The 27,720-nt window shown below is 35.9% G+C and overlaps 1 protein-coding gene across 5 annotated transcripts in view; it reads left to right on the top strand.

Moving 5' to 3' along the window:
* Positions 1-27,720, top strand: part of LOC126762674 (nuclear hormone receptor FTZ-F1) — a 109,906-nt gene that overhangs the window by 75,163 nt on the left and 7,023 nt on the right. For 4 of the 5 annotated variants that reach the window (XM_050479588.1, XM_050479587.1, XM_050479586.1 and 1 more), the window contains exons 3-8: positions 4,138-4,620; positions 20,399-20,619; positions 20,709-20,986; positions 23,364-23,420; positions 23,493-23,691; positions 27,327-27,585. In XM_050479588.1, the coding sequence (XP_050335545.1) occupies positions 4,138-4,620; positions 20,399-20,619; positions 20,709-20,986; positions 23,364-23,420; positions 23,493-23,691; positions 27,327-27,585 (1,497 nt within the window). Of the gene's footprint in view, positions 1-197; positions 4,621-20,398; positions 20,620-20,708; positions 20,987-23,363; positions 23,421-23,492; positions 23,692-27,326; positions 27,586-27,720 lie in introns of all 5 variants that reach the window. The other variant, XM_050479590.1, reaches the window with a different exon arrangement.

Genomic DNA, 27,720 nt, shown 5'->3' with positions numbered 1-27,720 from the left:
TCCAATATATTAAAAAATTAATTAACACCAAATTCAATAGTACCCAATAACTTGTTTACCAAAAGTGCCGCTTCTGCTTGTACAAGAACAGCACCGTGGATTATGTTCCTTGTATAAGTGGTTGTGTGCACTTTCCTTAAATCAAGCTCAATTACAACAATAACAAAACAAAAATAAATATAAAATCTAATTTTTAGACAGTCAATACAGTCGGAACTTGCATAGCAAATATTAAAATAATAACAACAACAACCAATAGCAAAATTCCCAAATAAACTAGCACTTGCAAAATTCTCAAAATAAATTTAAAAACATAACCCACAGCGCCAGCAAAGCACAGCGGAAGCAGTTAAGTCCGTGGCACGGCCACCAGCAACCAAAGCAACAACAAGCGTATTATACAAAAAATAAAAATTAAAAACAAGCAACTAATGAAACCAACAACTAAACAAGCTTGCCAGCCAAACACGGACCAAGTAGCCAACTAAAGTACACCAACACACACTGTGGCAATAGCAGTTAAACAGTTGGAGCGAGTGAGTTGTGGCATGTGCAATATTATTTGCAACGGTAACGGCTAACCAACTCCAACTAGCTACAACGAGTCGCGCGCCAGCATTGCAACAGCCATAGTTGCCGTTTAAAATTTAAAGAATAATAAAAATAAATCAACGAAAAACAAACAAAACTTCTAAAAATTTATTTTTCGTGTGTTTTCAAAGCTGGCAAATTGTGCAACAACGCGCAGCGCTGTGTCAAATACGAGTGACGCGAATGTGTGTACCTTTATTATTATTTGAACATATTTACGTTCTTCAGGCAACAACAAAAAATGGCACGCAGTACTTTATATAGTGGAAACGGTGTCAATAAGTCAGCATTAGCAGTGCCACAAATAAACTATAAAATTTTAATAAAGCTATAAATTGCAACAAACAACAAAAACAAGTCTTGTGTGTTAGATGTGTGTTCGTGAACTAAGAAACTAAAAAAAAATTACAAAGAAATTCAAAATAAATTTCCAAAAAATAAAATATATGTAAATTATACTTACCATAACTACAAACAGTAGTGAAAAGGCGTACAAAATTCAAACAAACCTGCCTCCCTTGCAACAATCCTCATGAAAACACTTTTACTTCAAAACTAGTAAATAGCAACTGTTAACGCAGTCATAATTTGTCAAGTGCAACTTCAAAGTAAACCATCATAACCCTCATTACCAAAAACAAGCAAGAAAAGAATTAAAAACAAATCAAATTACAAAAGTGCAACTCTGCGTGTGCCTCTGCTGCAATTCAAGTGCAATCTCTACGCCAAACAAACACAAAAAGGCAAACGAAAAAGGCGAAAAAGTGTATCAGGCGCAACAATAACAACAACAATACAAACAGTAGCGCAAAAAGTGTGTAAAAAAATCGTAAAAGCAACAATAATAACAAGGCGAGATACGCAGTATTTAGCAATAACAACAACATACATGTATGTTTGTATTTGTATGAAAAACTGCAGAAAGTGTACAAAGAAGTTTTTAAAGCAAGTTCTGCTATAAGCCAACAACTCCCACCTGCAAATGCGCTAGCTGGTGCGTACACTTTAGAGTTTACTGAAAAAACTCAAAGAAATTACAACAAAAAAAGCAAAACCACAAAAAAGTAAAACAAACAGTGAGAATTAGTGATGAAAAATCGAAATATTACCGTACCTGCATATAAATATATAGAGCGCATATATAATAGTATGTATATAAGTATATTACTGTTGTTGTTTTAAGTGTTTATAAATCAATAAGTGTATGTATAACACTAGCATAATTTAAAAAATTAGCAGCAAAGAAGTTATTCAAACGTATTTTGGAAAAAAACGGAAATTTTGAAAAAAAAATTGCTAGATTTTGTGGCATGCAACATCAAATTTCGTGCAAATAAAAGCCAAAAAGTCGCAGCGTTCGCGTTTAATGCTTTAAAACCGTAAGAAATTTAAATACAAATTATTTAAAAATCGTTACACTTTAATAAATTAAGTGTTCGACGCAATTCATTACAACAAACATCAGCAATCAATCAACCAATACACCTCAGACGCACCACCAAAAGTTAAATAACAAGAAATCTATATTTAATTAATTAAAATTATTAAAAATTAATAAAAAAAAACGAATTTAAGAATACAAAAAATAATAATATCTAATAAAAATATTTGAAAAATCATAAAAACATAAAAACATACAAGAAACTAAAAAATTTACACGCAAACTGCAACGCGCTACATACCTACATATATAGTCGTGCGTGAAAGCAAATTTTGGTAAAAACGCCAAAACTCAGTTTTACAACGAAAAATATAGTAATAGTTCTATTGTTGGTATTTAACAGATAAATTTTAATATTCTTTTTCCACACATTTATTTTTTTGTCGCTGTGAAGTGTGAAATCGCTACTTACAACAAGCACGTAGTGTTACAACAACAATACAAAAACAAAAAAGATCAACCAATTTTACACACAAAACATCAGAAAATAGTGACAACAAGAACAGACACAAACAAATTGTGCGAGTCAAATCGTCGCAGTGCAAGCCAGCAAGCTAAGCGCAACTTAAAGCAAATAAATAAGGCATAAAGCAAGAAATCATATTGTATGCAAAACAAAAGCACAGCGAAGGCATTTGCCATTTACAACTAAAGAAAACACAAGAAAAACGCAATAAAAACAAAGCGTCACACACGAAAATTCCCAGCAACGCGGCAACTGCGCAGAAGTGTTCGTGTTTGTGCCGCGCCGCGTGCGTGAGTGTGTGTCAAAGAAGTGTTAATTTGTGCAGCGTACATCACCGCGGTAACATCGAATGTCAAAATATTGTCACCAACAACAACAACACCCAGAACTGCTGTGACACATAACAGCGCATAGCAGTTAGTCACACAGTCAGTCAGTTAGTCGCTGCAACGCGCGCGCACTTAAACACTCACCGTGTACCTTTTACGTGCCGACAACAACAGCAATAGCAGTAATAACGGCAGGAACACCTCGAGGTGTGTCGTTTTGTAACATCTACACTTATTATCCACGCCCTGCCTAAACACAACCAACCCAACAACATACATAGCATCTAGCATAAGCGCACCTAAATTAGCTACCAATTACCTAAACGCTGTAAAAGTAGACCTCAACGTGAACTCAAACTACCTACGAACCTTTCTACCAAAACTACCAAGCTACCTGTTAGTCCTAGTGCGCACTTTATTGTTGTACGCGCGCGCTTACTAAACTGCCTACGGATTTATAACGCGTGGAATTGTCGTCCGTCCAAACACTTACAGCGCAACACACGCATACCATATATACAAACATAATAACCAACAGGAAGCGTTGCAAACGAATTAGTGCGAATTATTATTAATTGGTACTGAGCGCGCAGACGTTGGACGCTTACCGCTTACTTATACGAGAAGCGCGGCCGGAGCAGCGGCAGCTTCACGCATAGCTTTTGTCTGGCCACTACTACCTTTTTACGTGTTGCCTACGTACCAATTCGCTGCACATTCGTTTAGTGTTTATATAAATGTTGTGTGCGCTGGACGCGTTCGACAGTGCAATTGTAGTAGTAGCAGTAGTAGAGCGTGAAAAATGTTATTAGAAATGGAACAACAGCAAGCAACGGCGTCGTTCATATCGTCGCTCAATATGTCACCGTTCACCATGCAACTGGATCCCCAACAGCCGTCCAGTCCCGCCTTGGGTGGCGCAGGCGGTCCCAATAATGGACAGACGAACGCCAGTTCGGGCGCTGCAGCCAATCGCAGCAATACGGATTCGAATGCCTTGAGTGGCGGCGACGCGGATTATAGCAGCTATGCGCTGCACTTGAGCGCTGGCGGTGGCGGCAATGCAGGCGGTGGCAACAGTGATGGCAGTGGTGCCACAAATGCAGGCAGCACACATCATCATCACCATCATCAACAGCAGCAGCAGCAGCAGCAGCAACAGCATCATCAGCAACAACAGCAGCAACACTATCAAACACAACAGCAACCGCAACAGCTGCAGCAGCAACAACAACAGAATATTGCCAACAACCCCAACTTTTCATATTCGTACATTTATAATTTTGACTCACAATACGTATTCCCGACAGGTTATCAAGACAATACGTCATCGCATTCGCAGCAGAGCGTTAGCGGTGGCGGTGGTGGCGCTGGTGGTGGCGGCGGCGGTGGTAGCAGCACCAGCAGCAATGCCACTAATGTTGTGCTGCTCAATGGCAGCAATGCGAACGCTGCTGGCGGTTATATGACTCTCCTGCCACCGGCCACGTCGAGTGGCCATATGGGCATGTCGTCGGGTGGCACTGGCGCTAGCGCTGGTGGCTCCGGCGAGGGCATCGATTTCAAGCATTTGTTTGAGGAATTGTGCCCCGTTTGTGGTGATAAAGTGAGCGGCTATCATTATGGCCTGCTGACGTGTGAGTCGTGTAAAGGTTTCTTCAAGCGCACCGTGCAGAATAAGAAGGTCTACACGTGCGTCGCCGAGCGTTCGTGTCACATCGATAAGACGCAACGCAAGCGCTGTCCCTACTGTAGATTCCAGAAGTGTTTGGAGGTTGGCATGAAACTTGAGGGTGAGTACAAGCAATATATACTTATATACATTATATATATACTTATATGTTTATAGCGATTTATGAGATTATTTGTAAGCGTGTGGAATCAATATATGAAGGTGTGTGATCTTTGCGAATGGCCGTGATGTTCGATTTATTCTATTACAACTATTTGTTGTATAAAATTTAGATTAGATAAAAGACTATGTTTCTAAAGTTATACGAAACCACCTAAATTCGACTGACTGACGGAATTTATTCGAGAATGCTTTGATGTAAATTAGTCTTCAGTGTAAGCTGCTATGGGAGCATGCTGTTCTTTAGCATTCGCGTTTTCTTCTAATGAGCGTTGTACAAAAAAATATTTATTATTAATCGAACTGAGTTAATCAGAGCTTTCTACATTCCGTTTCGATGCCAACCACTTGAGCGATTCCGACAAATATCCTTAGTAGATTTTCAACCAAAGAAAAATGTTCCTTATTCTACTGATTCTACCGAATCAATAGGACCTTTTTCAAATAATCGACGCTGACATGCATTTAGTTGAATTGGCTCGCTTATAAATCGCTGAAATTAGAGTTGTAATAACCGATGACAAGTACAATGGCATACACTTTGAATCGGTACCTCAATACCTCGTGGTTCGTCAATAGTAATCATTAGCGACAAACTATCTTATTTTACTGCCGCAAAATAAGTAGTTTTATCTTGTGTTTCGACGTGTGTTTACCAAAAAACTGTCCAAAGCTGCCAAAGCACTTGTGCTTGCTTTCTTCCCTTCTCTTGTTGGTCATTATGGTCACTTTAGAGCCATCTAAATCAAAACCGACTTAACAAAAGATATTCTTTGAGTGATTATAACAAATTTGGTATATATATACAAACTTCGAAGAAAGCCATAGACTTCTTCTTCTTCCTGTAAGACTTTGCAAAACTTCCCGATAAGATGATTAGTTCAAGTTTTTTAGGCAATTCCTTTAGGTCGAACAATTTTATTAACCTTCTCATATTCACTTAAAACTTTCTTTTAGTTCATCTTCATTCCATCTTAGATACCAGTACGATATCAATTGTGCTTACAACCTTCAGATGAAAATTGTTACATTATAGAGCGATAGACCTGACTAACAATGATGATAAAACTTATGGCGCGAGACCGTGCAAGCCCAATCAAAATTCGAAGGGTAGGGTCTCGATTACAGCATTTTTTTTAATCATATTTTCTAGGTTTTGAGCTTCTTCGTTAAATTTGATATGTTTCTTGGCAAAACACAACATAAATTAAATTAGGCCCTACAAGTTTTAATGAAACTCTGGAATGTTTTTTTACCTTCGTGAGTAGATTTTTCACCTAAATATATATATTATTAAGGAACATTTGGCATGAACACCCAGTTAGGAAACACATTTTTACTGATTTATATTTTGGACTTTGTTAAATGACAAATTGTTGTCATATTTAAATGTCAAAGTGATTTTCCAGCTACTTCTATTATTTAAATCCGAGAGCTCAGGAGAGTTGTGAATCTGTTCCTATACTTTTCTCTCCATCTCTCTTTTCTTTTTCTATATTTTGCCATTCAAAATGCATAATACCTCTAAATCATAAATCCTTTCGCCGTTATTGTGGATCGGCCCGCACGAGGATTTATGATTTCACTCAGTTGTTACCGTTATGCGCCTTACACATTTACACGAATACAAACAAAATAGAAGAATTTAATCGATATTTTTTGTTATTACTCAGACGCGAGTCGCTCATTGTTGGTCGCCCAAAGCCCAACTATGAATTGTTGGGAGCATGGTGAGGGTGGCGATTGCGGAAGGAATTCAAAATGAAATGTGTGGTACGCTGATGCACCAGTCGCAGGCACACACGAGTTAATCTAGCGAGGAATTTGAATTTGTGAGCGTATAGAAAATAGCTTGGCATGAGGCGCTTTGCATGCCGCCGTGACCAGTGGTGTGAGCTGGGCGGTAAGCATATATACCAAATATTCACTTATCGATTCGCGCTCACGGTAGAGTTGACAGCTGGTTGGTATTGGTTGGAGCGCTTTGCTTTTCATGGGAAATAATTGCGCGCGCGCTATTGACAGTCACCGTGAAAAAGGATAGCAATAATAAGGAAGCGCACCAAAATATTGCTAACAATATTTTTTATTAATTTGTAGGTATTTAGTGACTGCGATGTGCTAAGTTTATATGTATATATTGTATAATTTGGAAATATTCACGCTAAAGACAAAGCGTGCGCGTCGCGTTCTTCACGCCATTTCATTTTCCCGCTTACATACGTATCTACATATTTGCTTATTGACACAAGTATTTCAAGCCTTCCACAATATTTTGAATATTGTGAATGAGAAATGAACGCGCTGCGCTTTGTCTGAATATAAAAATATCCAGCTGTGTATGTCTATGTGTGTATGCGCCTTCCCCAAAAAATGAATATAAATGAATTTATATGTGATAATCGGTAAACATGCACGTTTCGAAATGCGCCACGAAAAGACAAGCCGAAAGTGTATGTTGACAACGTCACTCGCGTCAGCGCGCCGTGACGACGACGAGCAAGCGGACGAGCGCCAATTGCCGATTGCAGCAGCGCAACACAGAACACTGTGTGTATAGAACCGCAATAAGCGAAAGCAAATAACAAAAAATAAGAATTTGAGTAAAAAGGCGCACACAAGTAGCTGGCAAGGGCGTGGTGTGGGCCACAAGGAATGCGAGGAGCCAGCAGAAAGCAAAAGTGAGCAGCAGCTATAACTCCAGCGCGTAGTGTGTTGCTGGCGGAGCGTGGGGTGGTTAAATTCGGTGTGTGCGTGTGTATTTGGCGTTGCGGAAGACAACGGCACAACAGCAGCGCCCGACCTATCCCAAGTCTCAAGCAGAAAAAGGCAAAAAAATAAGAGCAATGCAGAATGAATTGTAAGCGGCGAAGTTCGGCGTCGCGCTGTGTCGCCTTATCGTAAGAATGCTTCGATTTTCATATATATGTATATACATACGTATATAAATGGCTTTGCATGTTTTCGTGCGCTTTTTGCCCCACAAACGCGTTTACACTCAGCAAAATGTTTTGTGCGCGCAGCCCGACTGAGAGCGAAATGCTGTTTTTCTTTGTTACTGTTGTTGTTAGCGCTGTGTTTTTATGTTTTAGTTTTGGGCATTACTCGCAAGTCCCTTTAACGCGTTGAGTCGCTCCACTGCGTATACTTTACACAAACACAGATCTATGCATTATATTTATATGTACATATGTATGTGTATATTTGCATTGTAAAGCTGCGTTTGTTGCGGCTTTGTGCTGCCAGGCTGACATTGTTAACGCTTTAACATATTTTTGAATATTTCTGTTTGTATGTATGCGTGCATGAGTATTTCTGTATTCAAATGAAACCACAAGCTTTATTAAAAATTATTATCATTTGTTGTTGCTGCTTTTATGTTATTTATGTCGTAATACTTTGCTTTAATAGCAAGTTACGTCTCGTGACGATTTTATTTATTCCAATTTTTAATTTTTTTTTCGTTTTTCATTCGTATCTCCCCTTTATTACGGCATTGTTTCGTTGTTTTATAATAATGTATTTCGGTTGCTGAGTTTTCTTAGCGGAATTATTTTGTTAATTTTTTGTGAAAAGAACAACCCAGCATACTTGATTGATATGATTTTTTTTAATATTTCATTCTTTATTTATCTCATAAAAGATAGAATTCCGTTTCTTAAGTTCACTTCATTAACATTTACTCCTACTATAATATTTACCATTGATAGAAACTATTCTTTTAAGTCATGTACTGCACAGCTGCACAATAAACTTTCTGCAGCTCTTCAGAGAGTACTTTTTGAAACATATAAAGTGCAAACATCAGAGGAAAGTCGCGACTGGATCGCAAATGTGCAATAAATTTTCAGAAAAATGTATTAGAAGCAGAAAAACTGCAACCAAAAGACTAAGATAATCATCATTTAAAAAAAATTCTCGTTAAAAACTATATTCATAACCTCAGAATTATACATTACGTGTGCTACCTCCATCTACTTGCTTAAGGGGTCAGTAGGGTAATCTGGCCTGTTTTTTTGACATTTTTTTCATAGAAATTTTTATTCTACAATAAAACATTTTTCACATATCATGAGGTATATCGTGGAGTGTATAAACGAATTTTTCCTGAACTTTTTAATGACATCTGTCGGAGAAATGGCTGGGAGAATGAGATGCGTTTTTTCACTGGCGGACACGATTTCTCATGTTCGGATCATTTGAAACACAAAAACCCAATTTATTCTTATAAAGTACGTGAATGGTTATCGTCCCTATTAGAATCATGAAAAAATGTTGATAAATAAAAAAAAGTTTTTTTTTTAATTTTTCTCAATTTTTTTACATAAATTTTGTCATAACGTTGTCAATAAATTATAAAATATTATTAATCTAATATGGACGATAGCCAGGCGTTTTGTGAACAACATTAAGTAGTTCGACTGGAATCGTGTCCGCCAGTTTAAAAAAGTGTGTTTTGAGAAAAACGAGTTTAAAGTTTGAGTTGTGCACTCCCAGCGCTGCGAACGTCGAGCGGTATTATTATTTTTGGACCTTTTTCGAAACCTACCAATGGTAAAGTAAGTGGGTTTCTACATTAATTCTAAGGGTATAAGGAAACAAAAAATGCAAAAAAAAAATTAAAAAGATTATCCTACTGACCACTTAAGTGCGTACACAATTTATGATGTAGTAGTTGTACTTTTTTATGTTAATGACCTTATAAAACATAAAACTAGTTTTTTGAGATGGAGCTTCACTACACACACGAGTACTTTTGAGGATCGGAATATGCATGCTCCGCTGTTATGAGCTTAGTAAAATCCAGCTTAGAGAGCATTATAGAGGTAATTCCACAGTTCGTAGAGCAAGTTTCCAACTAGCATCTTTTATTTTGTTAAGGTTAGATAACTATAGCTAACCTCATACAGATCCTACCTGTACGAGCATTTTTGCCAGAACTTTCTAATACTGAACTAAATAATAAACTCGGAAGAATAAAAGTAAAGTAATTGTTATATTTGCAATTATTTATAGTTTCGTTTCAAAAATGATTTCGAAACAAAAAAAACAGTACAATATAAAGAATAAATGGAAAATAAAATTAAAAAAAACCTGTTTCCTGAAAATAATACCTATTTCCTGAAAATAATAGATGCTGCAAAATCTCTCTCAGCCTCATTTTTACACTATCCCAGTGCTCAGTTACGGCTTCAGTAAAAAGTTGATACCTTCCGCAAAGTCTAACTAACTACTTAATGATACATGGAACAGTTATCGTTGTATACATATAAACCACCATCATTTTTGAAGAACTAAAGCTACTTAAAAACAAGTAAAAACGTTAACTTTGGGTCCGCCGAAGCAGACCCTTCATAAAAAAAAACTCTACATGCAAGAACATGCTGTGGAAATCCGATTTGTGTAATATGTTCGGACAATTCAGACAATAATCTTCGTGAAGAATCTTGTGAAATGAAAAAGTTTTCCATATCAAGACTTGATTTTGATCATCAGTTTGTATGACAGCAATATCTCAAAGTGATGCGATATTTGCGGTTCCGAAAAACAGCACATTCTTGGGGAGAAAAGGACGTGTGCAAAGTTTCACCGCGATATCTCAAAAACTAAGGTTCGTGTATATGCAGACAGACAAGGAAAAATTAGTTCAGCTCGTCATATACATATATACATATATTCTTAGGGTCATTGACGTTCCCTTCTGCGTGTTACAAACTTCGTCGAAAACTTTATAAACCCTGTTCAGGGCATAATGAACGTGAGATTTAGAGCTATATTTATGACATTATCTGACTTATCAAAAGAAATTTTTTAAGTATGCCAAAGCATTTTGTTGACGAAATAAATAATGTAATAATAAGTGTCCACAAGTCCTTCTTTAATCACCCCCATTTAACGCCTATTTATAGGCTAATGTGCTAGCCACTTTCGTTGGATGCGCCCATAAAGCCTTTATTATGGCATTTGAACTTGCCACTCATTGCATGTCCCTCATAAACACACTCACACAGTAACGATAAATGTGTGTAAAAAAGTATTTATATGTGTGCGTGTGTGCATTTCTGAAATCGAGACCGCAATCAGTATGCAGCGCTAACAACTTTACGACTACAATTCTTGCTTGTTTTTGTCCATGCAACAAACAAACGATTTTAACTATTTTCGTGCAATTTCGTCGCCTGCGCTCCACACCAACAGTCACAACGCCCAAAAGAGCTTCAGCGCGCCGCCACAGTTTAGCGGCGCATTTTGGCCTTATTGCATTTTGTAATCGACACTCAGCTGTGCAAAGTCAAAATGAAAATAAAATACAAAAACAACAAGTCTATAGGTTCTTGTCGATTTTCGTTTTCATTTTGGCAGCATGCGCTTGTTGTTGCAGTTTTTCAACTTGAAATGAAAATGAAAACAGAATTCAAAACGAGTTAGTGCGCCCGAATATGCACGTAATTTCGCTGTAACAACTTCGCGTTGTCGTGCCGCTGCTGTGTCGCAAACTAGCTGGCAACACAAAAACGAGTCGCTTATTTGCATTAAAAAGCAGCGCGGTGTGGCGCGGCAGCAGCACTAGCATTCAGCGCGTACTTACATACATATAGACAATGAGCTCACAAGCGCGCTCCATGATAGCGCACGCTGCCGAAATAATGCCGCCACAAATTTGCTGGAGCGCCACATTAGATCTCGAAACTCAGTGCCGTGGTCGCGGCCGCGGTAGCGCTGCCGCATCCAAAGCGCGCCGTGTGTACCGCAAAGCTTACGCGCGCGTACATACATACATACACATGACAATGTTTCGTGTGCGCTGTGTGTGTGACGTATGTGTGAGTGTACGCGCTCCTCATACCGCTGTCCCGTTTCCGCGTATGCGCACTTGGCCCATAGTGCCATCTCTTACGCTCATGACCCAGATTTCCTTATGTGTGTAATCAATGCAACATGTAGAGAGCTTTTTTTTTTGTTAATTTATTATTATTTATACTTTTTTCTTGCTTTATTTCTTTATACACTTCTTTCGTTGTTGCCTTCCGCTCCAATGTTCCGTTCGTATAAATTCATACATAATATATGTATGTATATGTATATAAGTATAGGGTATTTATAGCTTTTTTGAGATACAGTGTTATGTAGTAGGCATACATACGTATAATCACTTATGTGATTGTTGTAATTTAATGTGTTTAAATATATATATATATACATATAGTTTTATATACATATATATACATACGTGTTTCTTATGCAGGTAATTCCAGTCAAATGACTCGTCATTGTTCACTCAGCTCGTCATTTAGCCATTTAGCCGTTGTGTATCCCTATGACGAAATTCTCCAACGCCGTCGTGAATTAAATATATAAATTTACAGTTTTTTTTAACTAGTTTTGTTGTTTTTAAATGTCTTCAAAGTTTTGCATTGATATACTTGTATGCTCGTTATCAGCTGGTACTTTGCATGTATACATAATATATACATACATATGTACGTGTTTGTTTGACTGTGCGATGAGGTAGCGAAGTGTTTGAAGTCACGTCACACTCCGCATCGCTGATTTATTGCCTTTTATTGCTTAACTATGTTTGAAGTGAGCCGGTGCGACAGATATTACTTACATACATATATATATATTTATACATACACACTCAAACATACATAAAGGTATATACTGCTGTATGCATGTACTAGTATGTAAGTATGTTAATTATTTTCTTCTTATTTTCTTTTTGTGATCCTTCAAAACCCTTCTTCAGTAGCTTCTTTACGGTTCAAAGCGTCGTCCGGCAGCCATTACACCTTTTCATTGTTTTATAGTTTTCTTCGGGTTTTCACCTTCAAGGTTGTGCAGGTAGTAGGCTGTAAACCCAACTACAAATAAACAAAAACTTTATTCTTTCAATTCTATAGACGACCCTTAGTAGTAACTTAGAGAATCTCAGACATTTAATTTTTCGTCTTTACGCTCCATAGAAAGATCCATTAGATTCCATACCGATCGCATCAATTGATTAATGGATTCAAACATATCTTTGTTATATAATCTAAAACTTCAAGCCTAAGCTTATGTATTTATTTATTGGTCTTCGGCGGTATTTGAGATTATATTATATAACCGTGAGCTTCATAAATCTAAATATCAATATTTTCAATTTACTTTCAAATATAATAATATTTGAAAGAGAGTTCCGGAATATTTTATACGAAAATATCAAATAATTTCGAATCAAATTTTCTAGTTTATTTTGAGATAATTATTTTTCACCTTTCTCAGTTTCGACTAAAATATCAGATGAATTTCTGTCTTCACAACAGAGCTTTCGATTCTCCTCAACAGAGATTTCTATTATGCAGAGTAAGAAAAGCGAGCAAAATTTAAATATAAGATCTGACATGTAGTTCCTTTACATTTTGAAATCGTCAACTCTTTTTTAACAAAAATTGTTGTTTTTGTTGCACTTTGCGATTTCGTTTTCGGTTCTAAAAGAGGCATCGTATAAAAGAGTTCTCTCTTAATTTTTCTATCGTTTTTATAGAAAGACAATTTTTCTTTTACGCGCTGTGAGTAATTGTCAAAAGAGGTGATTTTCTTTAAATGATCTATTGAGAGTTGAGTGTATGGTGGATTCGTTGGTAAAAGCTAAAATATTATAAAGCTATAACTAGGTATATGCTTTTTTTTGCAACTTGAGGAAATCCACATTTTAATATTTCCCAAACGTTGACCCAATTTACTTAGTTCTTTCCTATTAAAGCGACATTGATTCGTGGCGTCTGAATCATAATTCTATCAACAATTATTTCCTTTTACTTTTTTCATGTGATAAGGATTTGCAGGTGGGGCTTTTTTATGTTTGATGTGTCTCTAAGTTGATCTGTATGTGGTGATAGATTGATAAATTGATTAGAATTAGAATTTTAGATAATTTTGATCGCAAGGCGCGAATTTAAATGGCAATTGTCGCATCTCAGTAATGAAAACGCTGGCAATAACTTAAATAGTGCAATTATAGCTTAACATATTTTTATGTTTTGTCCCACGATTTCGAAATACATAGCCCTAGATAGCTTTGATTCTTTTTAAATCATGAATTCTACAATCTACCAAGATTTATTCTGCGATTCTTCTCGACTATTGCTTTCAAAGGAGGTAAAAGGATATTTAGTTTAACTACCCTCAGTGCCCCACTATTATTTCAGATGTAACCTCTTCTCGTTGATTAGGACCACTGACAACTTGTTTGACTGCTTTCCTAATTTTTATTTCTCGAGGCACTTAATTTTTTTCACACAGATTTTCGATAAAGCGCGCTCTGTATAGTGTAATGAGTAATGAAGAGGGAGAGTAATGAGGAGATATGAAAGCACAAAAATGTTATGGTCTTTGTATTGCATGCTGTTGAACAAAAACAATTTTTTATTAAAAGTGAGTGCTGAGACTATTCAGGCTATGATAACATAATTAGTGAGTTGGCACTTCAATATTTTAAACATTTTTTCTAACAGATCTGTTGAATGGATTTTAAAAGCCATTCTGATATAAGACTGACTGACTGTAGAAGAAGTTGTAAAGAGAGCTTCATCAGATTACCCATTCTTTATTAAGCGCTTCTCGATTTAGTACGAAAAGAATTGTTGAAATTGATTATGGTTACCTGAAGGTTTAAAGAAGTCTTTACAAGGCGCTCGAAGATTTGACAATTTTTGTATATTTTAAAGACTTTTCGGTACTCAAGAAGTACTTTTGAAAATTAGAGATGTGATGGGATATCATCCACGGATCTCAATGTTTCATTCCAAAAGGTATTGTACTGCCAAAGTGGAAAATATAGTTGGGTGCTGACTGGTGTTGAGTTGACGCGTAATGAGGTTGGACGTTATGGGTCTAATGATGTCTTAAATGAGACTGATAGTATTCAGGGATTCTTTTATGCTCTCATTTAAACATAAGGTAGCCACATTTTAGCACAATTTAAAAAAATTGCAAAATCTCTGAGACGGTTCTGTCTATGGATGAGTTTTGCAGCAATTTAGGTTATGTTGTAGATTAAAAGAACGCAACTACAGGAAAATGTATTTGAACTTATTTGTATTTTGAGAGATGATAGAAACACGAAAATGAGTTTTAATTCAATATTATGACAAATATTGCTACCTATTTTTTTAAATTTTTGATTTTTATTTATAATATTGACGTTTATTTATTATTTTGGCACCAGGAAACTATCCCCTCCCCTAATAAAAATTGTTGGGACCGGCACTGTATTTATGCCCCCTAATCAAACATATTAACTTGACTTACATACATATCTACAACACAATAATTCAATTCCTTATTTATGTACAATATGTATTACCGTGTACCGGCGCGCACAATCCAGAAATCCATTTTACATATTTACTGACTTATTTACTATGTATACATAGACGCGCCATTGTATGAGACTGACCTAATTAAATATTCTGCCATGAAGATTTCCGATTTTCACCGGTACCATGACCTATGTATCTGACAGATATATACACAAACATATTGCGTCTGCCGCACTCGGATACAGAAAATCTAACAGCACCCTCCAATAATCACAACAAACACACCCGGCGCCATCACTCCACCACTCCACACCAATAAACTCGCCTACTCCGCGCGCTCCGAAGTCAGCATTCACCTACTTTTGAGAATTGGCGGCACGATTCAAATTGGATTATCCGATGTAAGCATGCAAAATGTGTACACACGACAAACACTCACACATCCTTACGAAACATGCAAGATGATGTGCGGCGAATGCCGAGTTGCGAACGCCGAACAACGAATGCCAATGAAAGTATGGTCATGTGGCACAATGTGCAATCATATTGCTATTGTTGTTGGTTTCTGTTGTTTTTGTTGCTGTTGTTGATACTGAAAGTGATAGTGATAGTGACAGTGGTGTTGGTATTAGCTAATAATTGCACTGCCTGCTGTGGCCACTCAAGCGGCAAGCGCGCTAAGCTCCTCATACTCGCAGCGCTTTCCAATGCTTTCGTTGCCACACACACACACACGCTCAACCATAAATGCATATAATTGTCGCTGCTGTAACATGTTGGCGCACTGGTGTGACTATGAGACGACGATGCGGCATTAGATGTTGCTTGTGGTGTGGTGCATTTGCGGCCTATGTGGTGGTGTCCCAGTTTCCATACTGTCCTTGACCTACTCCACTCGAAAGCGAAAACACGCTACACAGCGTTGTGCTTCGTAATCGCGCAATCGTGTAATCACATTCGCTGCACGCTTTTGCTGCGCTCACCAGCGCAGGAAAGTTTTGGTCGCTCATCGCCGTTGCTGTTGGCGCGTTTGCTGTTGCTGTTGTAAGTAAAGTCCACAAGCCAACGCTTGAAGAATCCCTCGCTTACGAGTAATGGTTGCGAGCGCTTGCCGCTTGTACTTGGAGAGCGCTGCAATGTTGGCGCGTGACTTCGCTCTGCATTTGCGCGGAGCGGGCGCACCGCCAAAGAGTTGAATGTGAGCAATGCGCGCGCAAGCCACCACTTAAGTACATACATATGTAGCTTCATATTGCAACATCACTGTATGGATTGGACATAGTTTTTGTTTTCTGCAACGCTTTTTGTGAAGCGAGTGAGTGGCATTAGAAAAGCTTTGAGCGCCGCGCGCTCTTAACTTCTGGAGTAATATGCGCTCTCACAACTCTATGTGCCTCATTTGACAGCGGGGCCGGCTGTAGCGCCGACGTCCGCACAATTGACGCTTGCCGCGCGCACACACACTCCAAGAGATGTATGCTTTTGTCAGCTCAGCTTTTTATTTCGCATGCCGCCTAGCTCACATATACACGCGCATTTCCGTTGTACGATTCAAACTGCTGCGCGTTGTGTGTGTTTGTTTCGTTTTCGCTTTCAATGGTTTATCATACACACAGTTTTGTGTGCGCGCGTTTGTACATGTGTGTGTGCGCGCAAAGCATATACGTATATGTGGAATATTTGTAAACAATATGCTTGACCTAAATTACAGTTTCTTGTTTGAGTGCAAAAGAAATACGAAATACGTATGAACGTCGGCAGCAAACGACGACCAACCGAAATGAGTAGAAGTAAAAAAGCTTTAGTTTTTTCAGCGATTTTCTTTTATTTCACGGAATCCAGTGTTGGTGGTGGTGCTGGCTGGTTGCTTGGTCGGCTGATAGGCCATCATCTCCCTCCCAACGACCGCTAAGTGCAGTTTAGACTGCAATAACGTTTGCATCATCATGGAATGGTGTCACCTACACTTTACCCCCACGCACCCCCACCCCGCCTCGCTGCTGCCATAGTGCAGTTGGACGCCTGATTATATTTTATTTGTTTGTATTCTTGTCCTTATTTCGCGAAAGCGGGCCAAATGCATTTAAAATAGGAAAAATATATTGCAAAGCGCAGTATTCAAATGGGTTCTTACAAATAAATGCACACATACATATGTACATATATAGATGTGTAACTCATAGCATGACTTAAAGTTTTTGAATAAATTTATGAGCCATCCTTTGGCATCTTTTTTGAAAAACTCAAGTCAAAAATCAATATTTCTAGCCTTAAAGTCAAAGCAGCTTATTCTGCTTATATGTGCTGCATACTTAAAGGCGCATAAGTAGTTCTGTTTGAGAACCATAACCCATTTCCCTGACGGCAATTATGCGTGGATTTTTTATATATGCTAAAAATGTGTAAAACCAGTTTCTTTGATTTTTATTAAAAAAAAAAAACACGAAACATAATTTAATAAACGCAATAAATAGAGGCTTATTTTGCCTAAAAAATAATTTTAAAAAATCTAAAAGTATTTTAAAACTGAAAATGAACATTTTGAGAGAATTTGTAATTTATAATTAATTTAAAAAAATATAATTTTAAAAATCAAATATCAAGCAAATACTCGTATTTTCAATTTAACAACAATGTTGCCACCTAATTATCAATATAAAAAATATATTAAAATAATTTTTAAACTTTTAAACTAAATAAAATAATACTATATTTGCCGTTTGAGCAATAAAGTTGCCACTTAGTTATATAAAATTTAACAATTAATAAATTTACCCATTCGATGTGTTTAAACTAAAAAATCTTTAAAAATATTGACAATGTTTGCCACATAATTATATACAATTAAAAAGTGTAAAAATGCATTTTGTGCCATTAAGTGGGTATATACAGCTAGAAAGCCGAAAAAGAAAACGTTTAAATTTATTGATCGATTTGTACACATATCATGGTATATTTTAATGTATTTTGAGAGTTGGTATTAGTAAAAATATTTATTTGGAAAGGAACTACAGCTGATCTTCGGGAGCTCCTCTCAAAAAAGACGTTTTGCAGTGATTAAAGAAAAATTAATTAAAAAAAAAACAGATTTCATTAAAGTAATGTTAATCGAAAGAATAAGAAAAATACATTTTTTTTTCAATTTTTGACCAAAATTTCGGACTTAAATTTTGAATAAAAAAAAATTTATTTATTAAAAAAACTTGATAATAATTATTTTCGAGTATATTTTCGAATAATATTGGTCACCGATTTTTAAACACCATATTGAGAAAAACGCGTGTAAAGTTTGGAATGCACTTCCAAGGACTCTGAAACGTATTCTAAAATTGGCATGGAACATCGAGAACATTCACCGGAACAATATGAAATTTTCTGGGTGTATTGATAAACATATAGTATGTACATTAAGAAAATAAAATTAAAAAAGTCGATTTTTTGAAAATTCTAACCGTATAACCCCTTAAGCTCGGAAAAATACTGTATCAACTACTTAAAATAAAAAACAAGAAAAAAAGTCCACAGTTTTTGAAACTCAATGGTTTTATAAGATTTGCTCCTGTTTATGTTTAAATCTTCATTTTCATTTTATTTTACAAAAATCAGAAAACAAGAAAAAAATAGCTGAAATCTTTGACATGTCAGTTTTGTTTTGAAAAATGAGGATGCATCGAAGTAAACAGAAAGGTAAATGTCGAAAACAGATGTTATATATCAATAGAATGCCTTTGATGAGCTTTTCCTTTAAAATGTTCCAGTCGAGAATCCTTTTTTAGGAACTAGTAGTTATCCGCCATCAGGTGACGAACCCAGCAACTTTAATGACATCACTTTTTGATGCTAGTTGAACCGCCTTCCATCTTCTCTAACATAATTTCCAAAATTATCCGGCCATAGTTTAACTTCATACTCAAATTTTTTATTACTGGCTTAGAAGAAGATATTTAAATGTATTTTTCTCTCCAATGAAGTAATATCTAATCAGGTGGTTCATGGGAGAGATATGATTTGAGAGTAGGTTAAGTAAGGATCAAAGCTCCACACTCCAACTTTTGACGCTTCCCTTCACAATAAAAAATGAGTACCCATGAAATTTTCGACTTTCTACGAAAAATTTTTCAAACTTAAATTTTTGGAACATTTATAACCTTGATATGAATTCTACCTTCAACTTTCATCTTTGTCATAAGTTCGGAATTTTTTTTAAATATCACTATAACAATATCCTTCAATATCAATCCTAAATTGATCATGGATTGAATGCCTGAGTTCATTTGGAGACAATAATTTTTGTTTTACTGTCTTTTTCACAACCATTGTCAGACTGTACTGATAGATGGCTATTTGGCGGCATTATTCATCAAGTAGTCTATGAAGCCGAAGCGAAATTTTCATTAAGAAAACAGGGCATTTTGTAGACTGTAATTCTAGATATATCCACGTTGGATTGCTAATAACACCTGAAAACTTTTCAAATAATTTTTCTCATATTTTCGGTAAGGAGTCTGAGAGCGGGGATCACATGATGTGTGTAGGCGAAAAAAGTGCACAGAATCTTAATCATGAATTATTATTAAATTTTTATTACTAATAAATAATATCAAAATATGCATTTATCATAAATACACAAGCATATTCAACATTTTCATGAATAAGGTCGCAATCTGTACGCTTGAAAGCAATAAAATTTGCTGAGAACCCAGGGCAACAATTTTTTTTTTGTTCTTATAGAGCTTTGTTATCAAACAACTGACCTTATTTGGAAGCCATAATAAAAGGTAATTTTAGCTCATTCTGGTCTTTCAGAAACATTCGAACTCACGAGTTCGGTTCTACTATATCGGAACGAACCTGAATATTAAATAGGCCAAGGTCTATTTACCGTTTATTAGTTTTCTCTCCGTTATGACAACAACAACCATTTGAACAAATACCGTATTTTTGGAACGGAAAAATTAAAAATTCTCACAGCCGGCATTAACACAGGTTTTCAACATCTGGCTCACATATTTTAATTTAAACAAAGAGCACAAAAATTTAGAAATAGGGTTTTGGGTCGAAATTTGTTTTGACAGCCAATTTTTACTTTTATATATTATAATAATGATTGAGCTCTCTCCCGATCTGCCGATAAGGCTAGTACATCTTTTAAAGTAAAAATTACATAGGTTGTTGGTTGAAGGGATTTGTCGAATATTTTCTATTGATTACAAAAGAGACTTTAGTACATTATATTGTATCTAGGAATAACGTCGGTCAAAATGACACACACACGCTCTCTAAAACGTTATAAGAGTGGTTTACAATAATTCTGTATGAATGCGATTATAACCTCAAATTCCAACCTCAAAACTTTTTACGAAAGTACCAAATTATTAACTCTCTTGTGTTGTTTGCTTGTTTCTTTCACAGCCGTGCGAGCGGATCGGATGCGTGGTGGTCGCAATAAGTTCGGACCTATGTACAAACGTGATCGGGCGCGAAAGCTACAAGTCATGCGGCAGCGGCAACTCGCCCTCCAAGCGCTGCGCACATCAATTGGTTCGGTTGAGATGAAGTCGTCGCCACTCTCGCCAGGATACCAACAATCATATCCGAATATGAATATAAAGCAAGAAATTCAAATACCTCAGGTAAAGACGACTACAGAAACAACAACAAAACAAAAAATATTTCTTTAATAGCAACACTAATAATCATAATTGTCTTCTCCTCCGAACAGGTGTCCTCACTCACACAGTCACCGGATTCATCGCCCAGTCCCATCGCCATCGCGCTCGGACAGGTAAACACGAGCGGTGGTGTGATATCGACGCCCATGAATGGCGGCAACGGCAGCGGCGGCGGTGGAGGCGCTGGTGGCGGCAATAGCGGCAACACCAGCACCAACACCAACAATAGCAACAACACCAGCAGCGATGGACTCAACCGCAGTGGCAGCGGCAATTGCCATGACACTGGAACTGGATCTCTGCAGAATGCGTCCGAGTCGAAAATGTGGTATATGCTTTACTGTCTTACCAAATGCTAACTTTAATTACCATAAACTATTGTTGCATGCATACACACACACACAAATCTCATGACTTCATTTCTTCTTATCCCCATATATGTGTGTACTTGCTTCGATTGAGCGGTGCTGCGCCCCTGTTGTTCTTGAAACTAAAATTTGCCATGCACAAAATCGTAAGCAGTTCAAATATTGTGGAGAGGTACCGCTAGGGTGGGTTAGACTGAGATTTTTTAGCGTGAAATTCATTCGCGAAAAAAATCATTAATAAAAATGGGCTTTTTAAATAATTTTGAGAGACAAATTGTCTACAGTATTGGTTTTGACAGACTTCTAATGATATTGTACAAGTATATCCTTTATTATATCTTTTCAGATATTATATTAAATTTTTCATTTTTTTTCGGTTATATAACCGAATTCAAATATGTTGCGTTTCCCTCATTTTGGTTGTTATTATTTCATTAACTTATTTTTGGATATGTTTAGCTAATTCATTCATTTTAAATATCAATACCTTTCTTTTATTTAGTGCTTAAAGGATTTGAGTAATATTTTCTCAATATCTTTAAAATTATTGTTAATTTATTTTTTATTTTTAATGCTTAACGGCACTTGATAACCTATAAAACTATTACATGTATGTATGTATTTGCACAATGCACAATACAAATTACATGCAAAAATCAATCACCATTCTCATTCAAAATTATTTTCAGTATACGATTCTTCAAAGTTTTTATGAAAGAAAAAAATGATAATACATTTTTATTTATTATTTTACTTATTACTTCTAACAATAAAAGCAAATATAATTATTAATATTTTTTTAAATAATAACATTATTATTTTTTCGTTATATTATTCTCTAATTTTTTTTTATTGATTTAAATATTAAATAATTTTATTTTATTTAAATACCACTTTACTGATTTTTTTTTTAATTTTTTTTTAATATTTATGCGTACATAGCAAAATTTGTGCTTAAAAAAATATTGAGTTCTCAAGACTAGCTAATTTTTATTTTTTATGTAATTTTTGTTATAAAATAAAAAGTAAATCTACCTTTTAAAATCCATATTTTATAATTAAATTAAAAAAATTAAAATTTTATATTTAATTTAGAATAAAATATTTTTGAAATTTTGGTTCATTCAAAAATTAAAAAGATATTTGCATTAAGATTTTTATTAAAGAAAATAAAAAAAATTTGTTCGATATAATTTTATTTGTAATTTAATTATTATTATTTTTTTAAATTTAATTATTATTTTTTTATTTAATTTTGTTTTTAATTTAATTACTTTTTTAACATAATTATTTTTTTTTTATAATTGAACTATTTTTTTAATAAGAAATAGTTTATTCTCCTTTCATGAAACTAATGGTATTCCTTAAACAGTTTTTAAAATAAATTTTTTTCACAAAATATTACTAAAAATATATTTCGCAAATATTTTTTCAAACATTTTGTTTATTTCTTTTCATGGTTTTCATTTTAAACCATAGAATAATTTGTTTTTGGTTATATACATATTTACCCAACTTTTTTTTAACTTGTTTTTTAGTTAATAATTTTAAATTAAATTCTTAGATAATATTTATTTTATTTATTAAATTCAAGTTGAATTTCCCGAAAGCAATTTAACTAAAAAAATTTAAAAAAATATATACCAATTGTCTCTTAAACATTTAGTTTATACTCCTTCATATATTTTATTCAATATAGAGAAAGTGTTCTTTTAATATTTTTTACAATAACATTTTTTTTTAATTTGAAAACCTGATTTAGTATTTTTTTCTATATAGTATTTTACTGCCTTTTTCCTGAAAACAATTAAGTTCAAAATTTATTTTTTTATAATATCTAATCTAACCTTAAAATAGGTTTTTGCGAAATATTTAAGTTTAAATGAAATAAAGCGGAGGATTTTTTGACAGCTGTTTGGCCAGAAAACATTTTTTATTTAATTATTATGACTATTATTATTGTTATTATAATTACTGTTACTTTATTTTTAATATGCGCATAAATATGTCGTATTAAATCGGTATTACCGTTAGAATAAGCAAAAAAATTTCATTGTATTGTTAAATTCATTTTTTGAAAAATCATCATCGAATTAAAAAAAAATGTTGAGACAAGTTTTAAAATACTTTTTAAAATCCTAGATCAAACTCAGTTCACCAAAAACTAAATCGTTTTACATTGACTTTAAGGCAATTGAAAACTCAAATTAGATATTTACAAAACGGCACCTCTCTCTTCATTTGACATGAATGATCATTAACAAGCATACTATTTTTCGCTCTCACTAATAATATTTTAACACCCTTTACTAATAATTTTTATTATTGTTGTTGCAGTTTCGACTCTGGCACGCATCCTTCAAGCACAGCCGACTCCATCATCGAGCCGCTCAGGTGAGTTTACAGAATTTACTAAAAAAGTGGTGTTATTTTAACGAAATTCTCTCTCTGTTATTGCAAACGCAGGGTGTCACCGATGATACGTGATTTCGTGCAATCGATAGACGATCGAGAATGGCAGACCCAGCTCTTTGCGCTGCTACAAAAACAAACCTACAATCAAGTGGAAGTTGATCTCTTCGAGCTGATGTGCAAAGTGTTGGACCAGAATCTGTTCTCGCAGGTGGATTGGGCTAGAAACACAGTCTTTTTCAAGGATCTTAAGGTGAGTACGCGCTGATGACGCGCTAGACAAAGCGAACGCATGAGCAAAGAGAGCACGAAAAAACGAAAATATAAAAAGCCTAAAATTAAAAATTCACAATTGTGGCTTAAAATAAACGCCATTAAGTGCACGGCTCAAGCGCCGCGAGCTCATACGTAATCCACGGTCAATTTGTTGTTGTTAGCGCTCTGTACATAATATTGTATTATTGTATATTTTTTTATTTTTAGCATATTGATGCATGTATAATTTCGTGTATTTCGCTTTTATTTTTTACTTAGCTGGTTATTGTTGTTGTTATTTTTTGTTGCTTGCGTCTGTGATTTTATACGCGCGCGCCGTAGCGATTATGTAAACGCGCCAGCACAGGTCAGAGGCTGAGGGCGGCGGGTGATGGTGCCGGTGTTGTAAGGGACGCTAGGCGACTACAGCAATAACAACAAGAGCGTGGCAACATAAAAACAGCTAAAAAGCCAGTAACAGCAACAACAAGAACAATATACTCAAGTCTGAATTAAGTTTCGATTTCGTTTGCTTGCTCATGCTGGCTGCCATGTCTGTTGTTGTTGCTGTAGTTGTGCTGCTTTTTGCTTGCTTTTGTTGCTGCTGCTGCTGTTGCTTGTTGCTTGACTCGCTCGCTGACTGACTGATTGCTTGGCTGACCTACTTACCAACCAAAGCTGAACAGAGTGAACTGAACGTGCTACACACACACGCAGAGCAACAACAAAGCATATGTACACATGCACACACAACCACACAGTCATCAGGCAATTCATGCTCATGACGCAACAACACATTGCACAAAGGTTCCACCAATACAGCCGCAGCGCATCGACCGAGTCATTTTGCGCTCGATTATCGCTCGCTTGCATGTGTGTGCGTGCGCTTTATTTTTTACCCACACATACATATGCAAATATTTTTGTTTAATAAAATCGCTTGTATGTGTTGGTGTGCGCGCGCACACATTCACGGACAAACGCAACAAAATGCGGCCGGAGCCGCTGATGCCAGTGATTGCATTGAAGATGGCGTTGCGTTGACGTGACGTTGCCGCTGGCGCGTACGCATCACGGGTGCTGCATGAAACTTGTATCCAAATCTGGAGCCGCCAATGTAAGCTGCGATTTGCTGCAGCGCTCACGCTTCTTCTGCTGTTGCACATTTTCTGAGCGCGTTGTCGCGGCTAATGCTCTCTACTGCGCGCTTAAAGCTCCGCTTCACGCGAAGCACGCATTAAAGCTCTTCCCAAATTGAGTAAATGCATATGCAGTAATGTTTTAGAAGAGTTTAGGATATCTATAGCCAGAGCTTAATGCTTTATAGGGCATACTATGTCCGAACCGAAATCATACAATCTCGATTGTAAAGAATCTTATCCACTTTCTTCCACCTCCTTTATTTAATTAATAATAACAGCAAAGGAAAGTAATGATAGTTTCTTCGCCTGAGAATAGCACAGCCAATTTTTTAAGAGCTTCTTGGACATTAGAATTGTAGTCTACTGAAAATTCTAACTTATCAATGCCATTTTTTTGTGTTTTGTTGAGCAGGAATAGACACAAGATCGATTTTATAACAACAATGTGGAATTTGCTGAAAAGTTGTCGTTTTCTCTGATGGTTAATAATCAAAGTTTCTTCACTGGTCACATCTCAACATTTTAGAATTAATTTTTATGAAAAAGGCATGACCCTGAAAAACGCTGTACCGACTTTCAAAATTCAATCGCTTATTTTTTAAAAATATAGTATACTTGTAGGCGTGGAATGTTGTTATCAAAATTTCCGAAAAGTCCCTCGGAATCCATGTTTCATGGCCCAAAAACGTCGGATTTTCTTGGAACTTTTCGAGAGCTCATAGAGTGAAACGATATAGTTTGGGAAGGACGAGCGGCTACAGTTCTTGTACAAGCTGTATTTTGTACACTTTCAACTTAAGATCTCGACGTAAAATGCGCCAAGTCATGCCATACGTCAGTCCAAGTTGCTGCGAGCGGCATCCAATAATGAATGCTGGGTCTCAAGATGGGTAATGGTGTTGCGAATACTACGGTCAGTAGGCCGATTAAGACGACCAAAAGTTGAGCGAAGCGCGAAACATATTCTTGACAGAACTTGAATTTTTATACTCTCGCAACAATGTTGCTAAGGAGAGTATTATAGTTTTGTTCACATAACGGTTGTTTGTAAGTCCTAAAACTAAACGAGTCAGATATAGGGTTATATATACCAAAGTGATCAGGGTGACGAGTAGAGTCGAAATCCGGATGTCTGTCTGTCCGTCCGTCCGTCTGTCCGTCCGTCCGTTCGTGCAAGCTGTAACTGGAGTAAAAATTGAGATATCATAATGAAACTCGGTACACGTATTCCTTGGCTCCATAAGAAGGTTAAGTTCGAAGATGGGCAAAATCGGCCTACTGCCACGCCCACAAAATGGCGAAACCGAAAACCTATAAAGTGTCATAACTAAGCCATAAATAAAGATATTAAAGTGAAATTTGGCACAAAGGATCGCATTAGGGAGGGGCATATGTGGACGCATTTTTTTGGAAAAGTGGGCGTGGCCCCGCCCCCAACTAAGTTTTTTGTACATATCTCGGAAACTACTATAGCTATGTCAACCAAACTCTACAGAGTCGTTTTCTTCAGGCATCTTCATATACAGTTCAAAAATGGAAGAAATCGGATAATAACCACGCACACCTCCCATACAAAGGTTATGTTGAAAATCACTAAAAGTGCGTTAACGGACTAACAAAAAACGTCAGAAACACTTAATTTTACGGAAGAAATGGCAGAAGGAAGCTGCACCCAGGCTTTTTTTAAAAATTAAAAATGGGCGTGGCCTCGCCCACTTATGGACCAAAAACCATATCTCAGGAACTACTAGACCGATTTCAATGAAATTCGGTATATAATATTTTCTTAACACCCTGATGACATGTACGAAATATGGGTGAAATCGGTTCGCAACCCCGCCTTCTTCCAATATAACGCTATTTTGAATTTCATCTGATGCCTTCTCTGTATAATACGAGTATACAACCAATGATGATAGCGGAATAAAACTTTACACAAATACGGTATTTGAAAAATATGTAAATGACGGATAATGAAATCTCGATTATCACTTTATCATGCGAGAGTATAAAATGTCCGGTGACACCCGAACTTAGCCCTTCCTTACTTGTTTCATAATAAAGTTGAACAATTTGTAAACGCTGTTCAGGCGTAAAACTTTCTTTGATGAAATGCCAAACAATACTGAACAAACAGAACATGACCGCTTGACACGGCTCATGCGTGATCTGTCCTAAAAGGCTATTGAAAAAAGTATCTCTACTTGGATCACCCATTAGCTGCGCTATAACCTTAGTTAATGTTTTTTTTCGAGGAGATGTTCTTTTTAAATTACTTATTATTTCCCGAATGTGCTCATCTTAAAGATTTTATCTTAACGTCGCTAAAGAAAGCTAAAGAAATGGGCTTAATTGATATTTATCTTGGATCTGACAAGTTAAGACGTTTTTCATATACATAAACCTCTATCTAGACACATTGCTCATAACTACAACTCAAATAAAACATTTTAAAATTATCCGAAATCATCTTTCTTCCTCCGTTTCACAGGTTGACGACCAAATGAAATTGCTGCAGCATTCCTGGTCCGATATGCTTGTGCTCGATCATTTGCATCAGCGAATACACAACGGTCTACCCGATGAGACGCAACTGAATAACGGTCAAGTATTCAATCTGCTGTGGTTAGGCCTGCTTGGTGTACCGCAATTGGCTGACTATTTCAATGAGCTGCAAAATCGTCTGCAAGACCTCAAATTCGACATGGGCGATTATGTGTGTATGAAATTCCTAATACTACTCAATCCAGGTGAGTAAAAACAAATGCTTAAGTAAAAATAAAAAATAAAAGTATATACGAAATAAAGAAAAATCAATTAAAGAAATATTAAAAAACAAAAATAATAATAAAACAATAATTTATTAAAAAGAAAAAAATGTTTAA

Source organism: Bactrocera neohumeralis, chromosome 6 (assembly GCF_024586455.1).
Source record: "Bactrocera neohumeralis isolate Rockhampton chromosome 6, APGP_CSIRO_Bneo_wtdbg2-racon-allhic-juicebox.fasta_v2, whole genome shotgun sequence".
Classification (NCBI taxonomy): Eukaryota; Metazoa; Arthropoda; class Insecta; order Diptera; family Tephritidae; genus Bactrocera; species Bactrocera neohumeralis.
The sequence above is the reverse complement of the archived record's forward strand: the minus strand, read 5'-3'. Positions and strand labels throughout refer to the sequence as shown.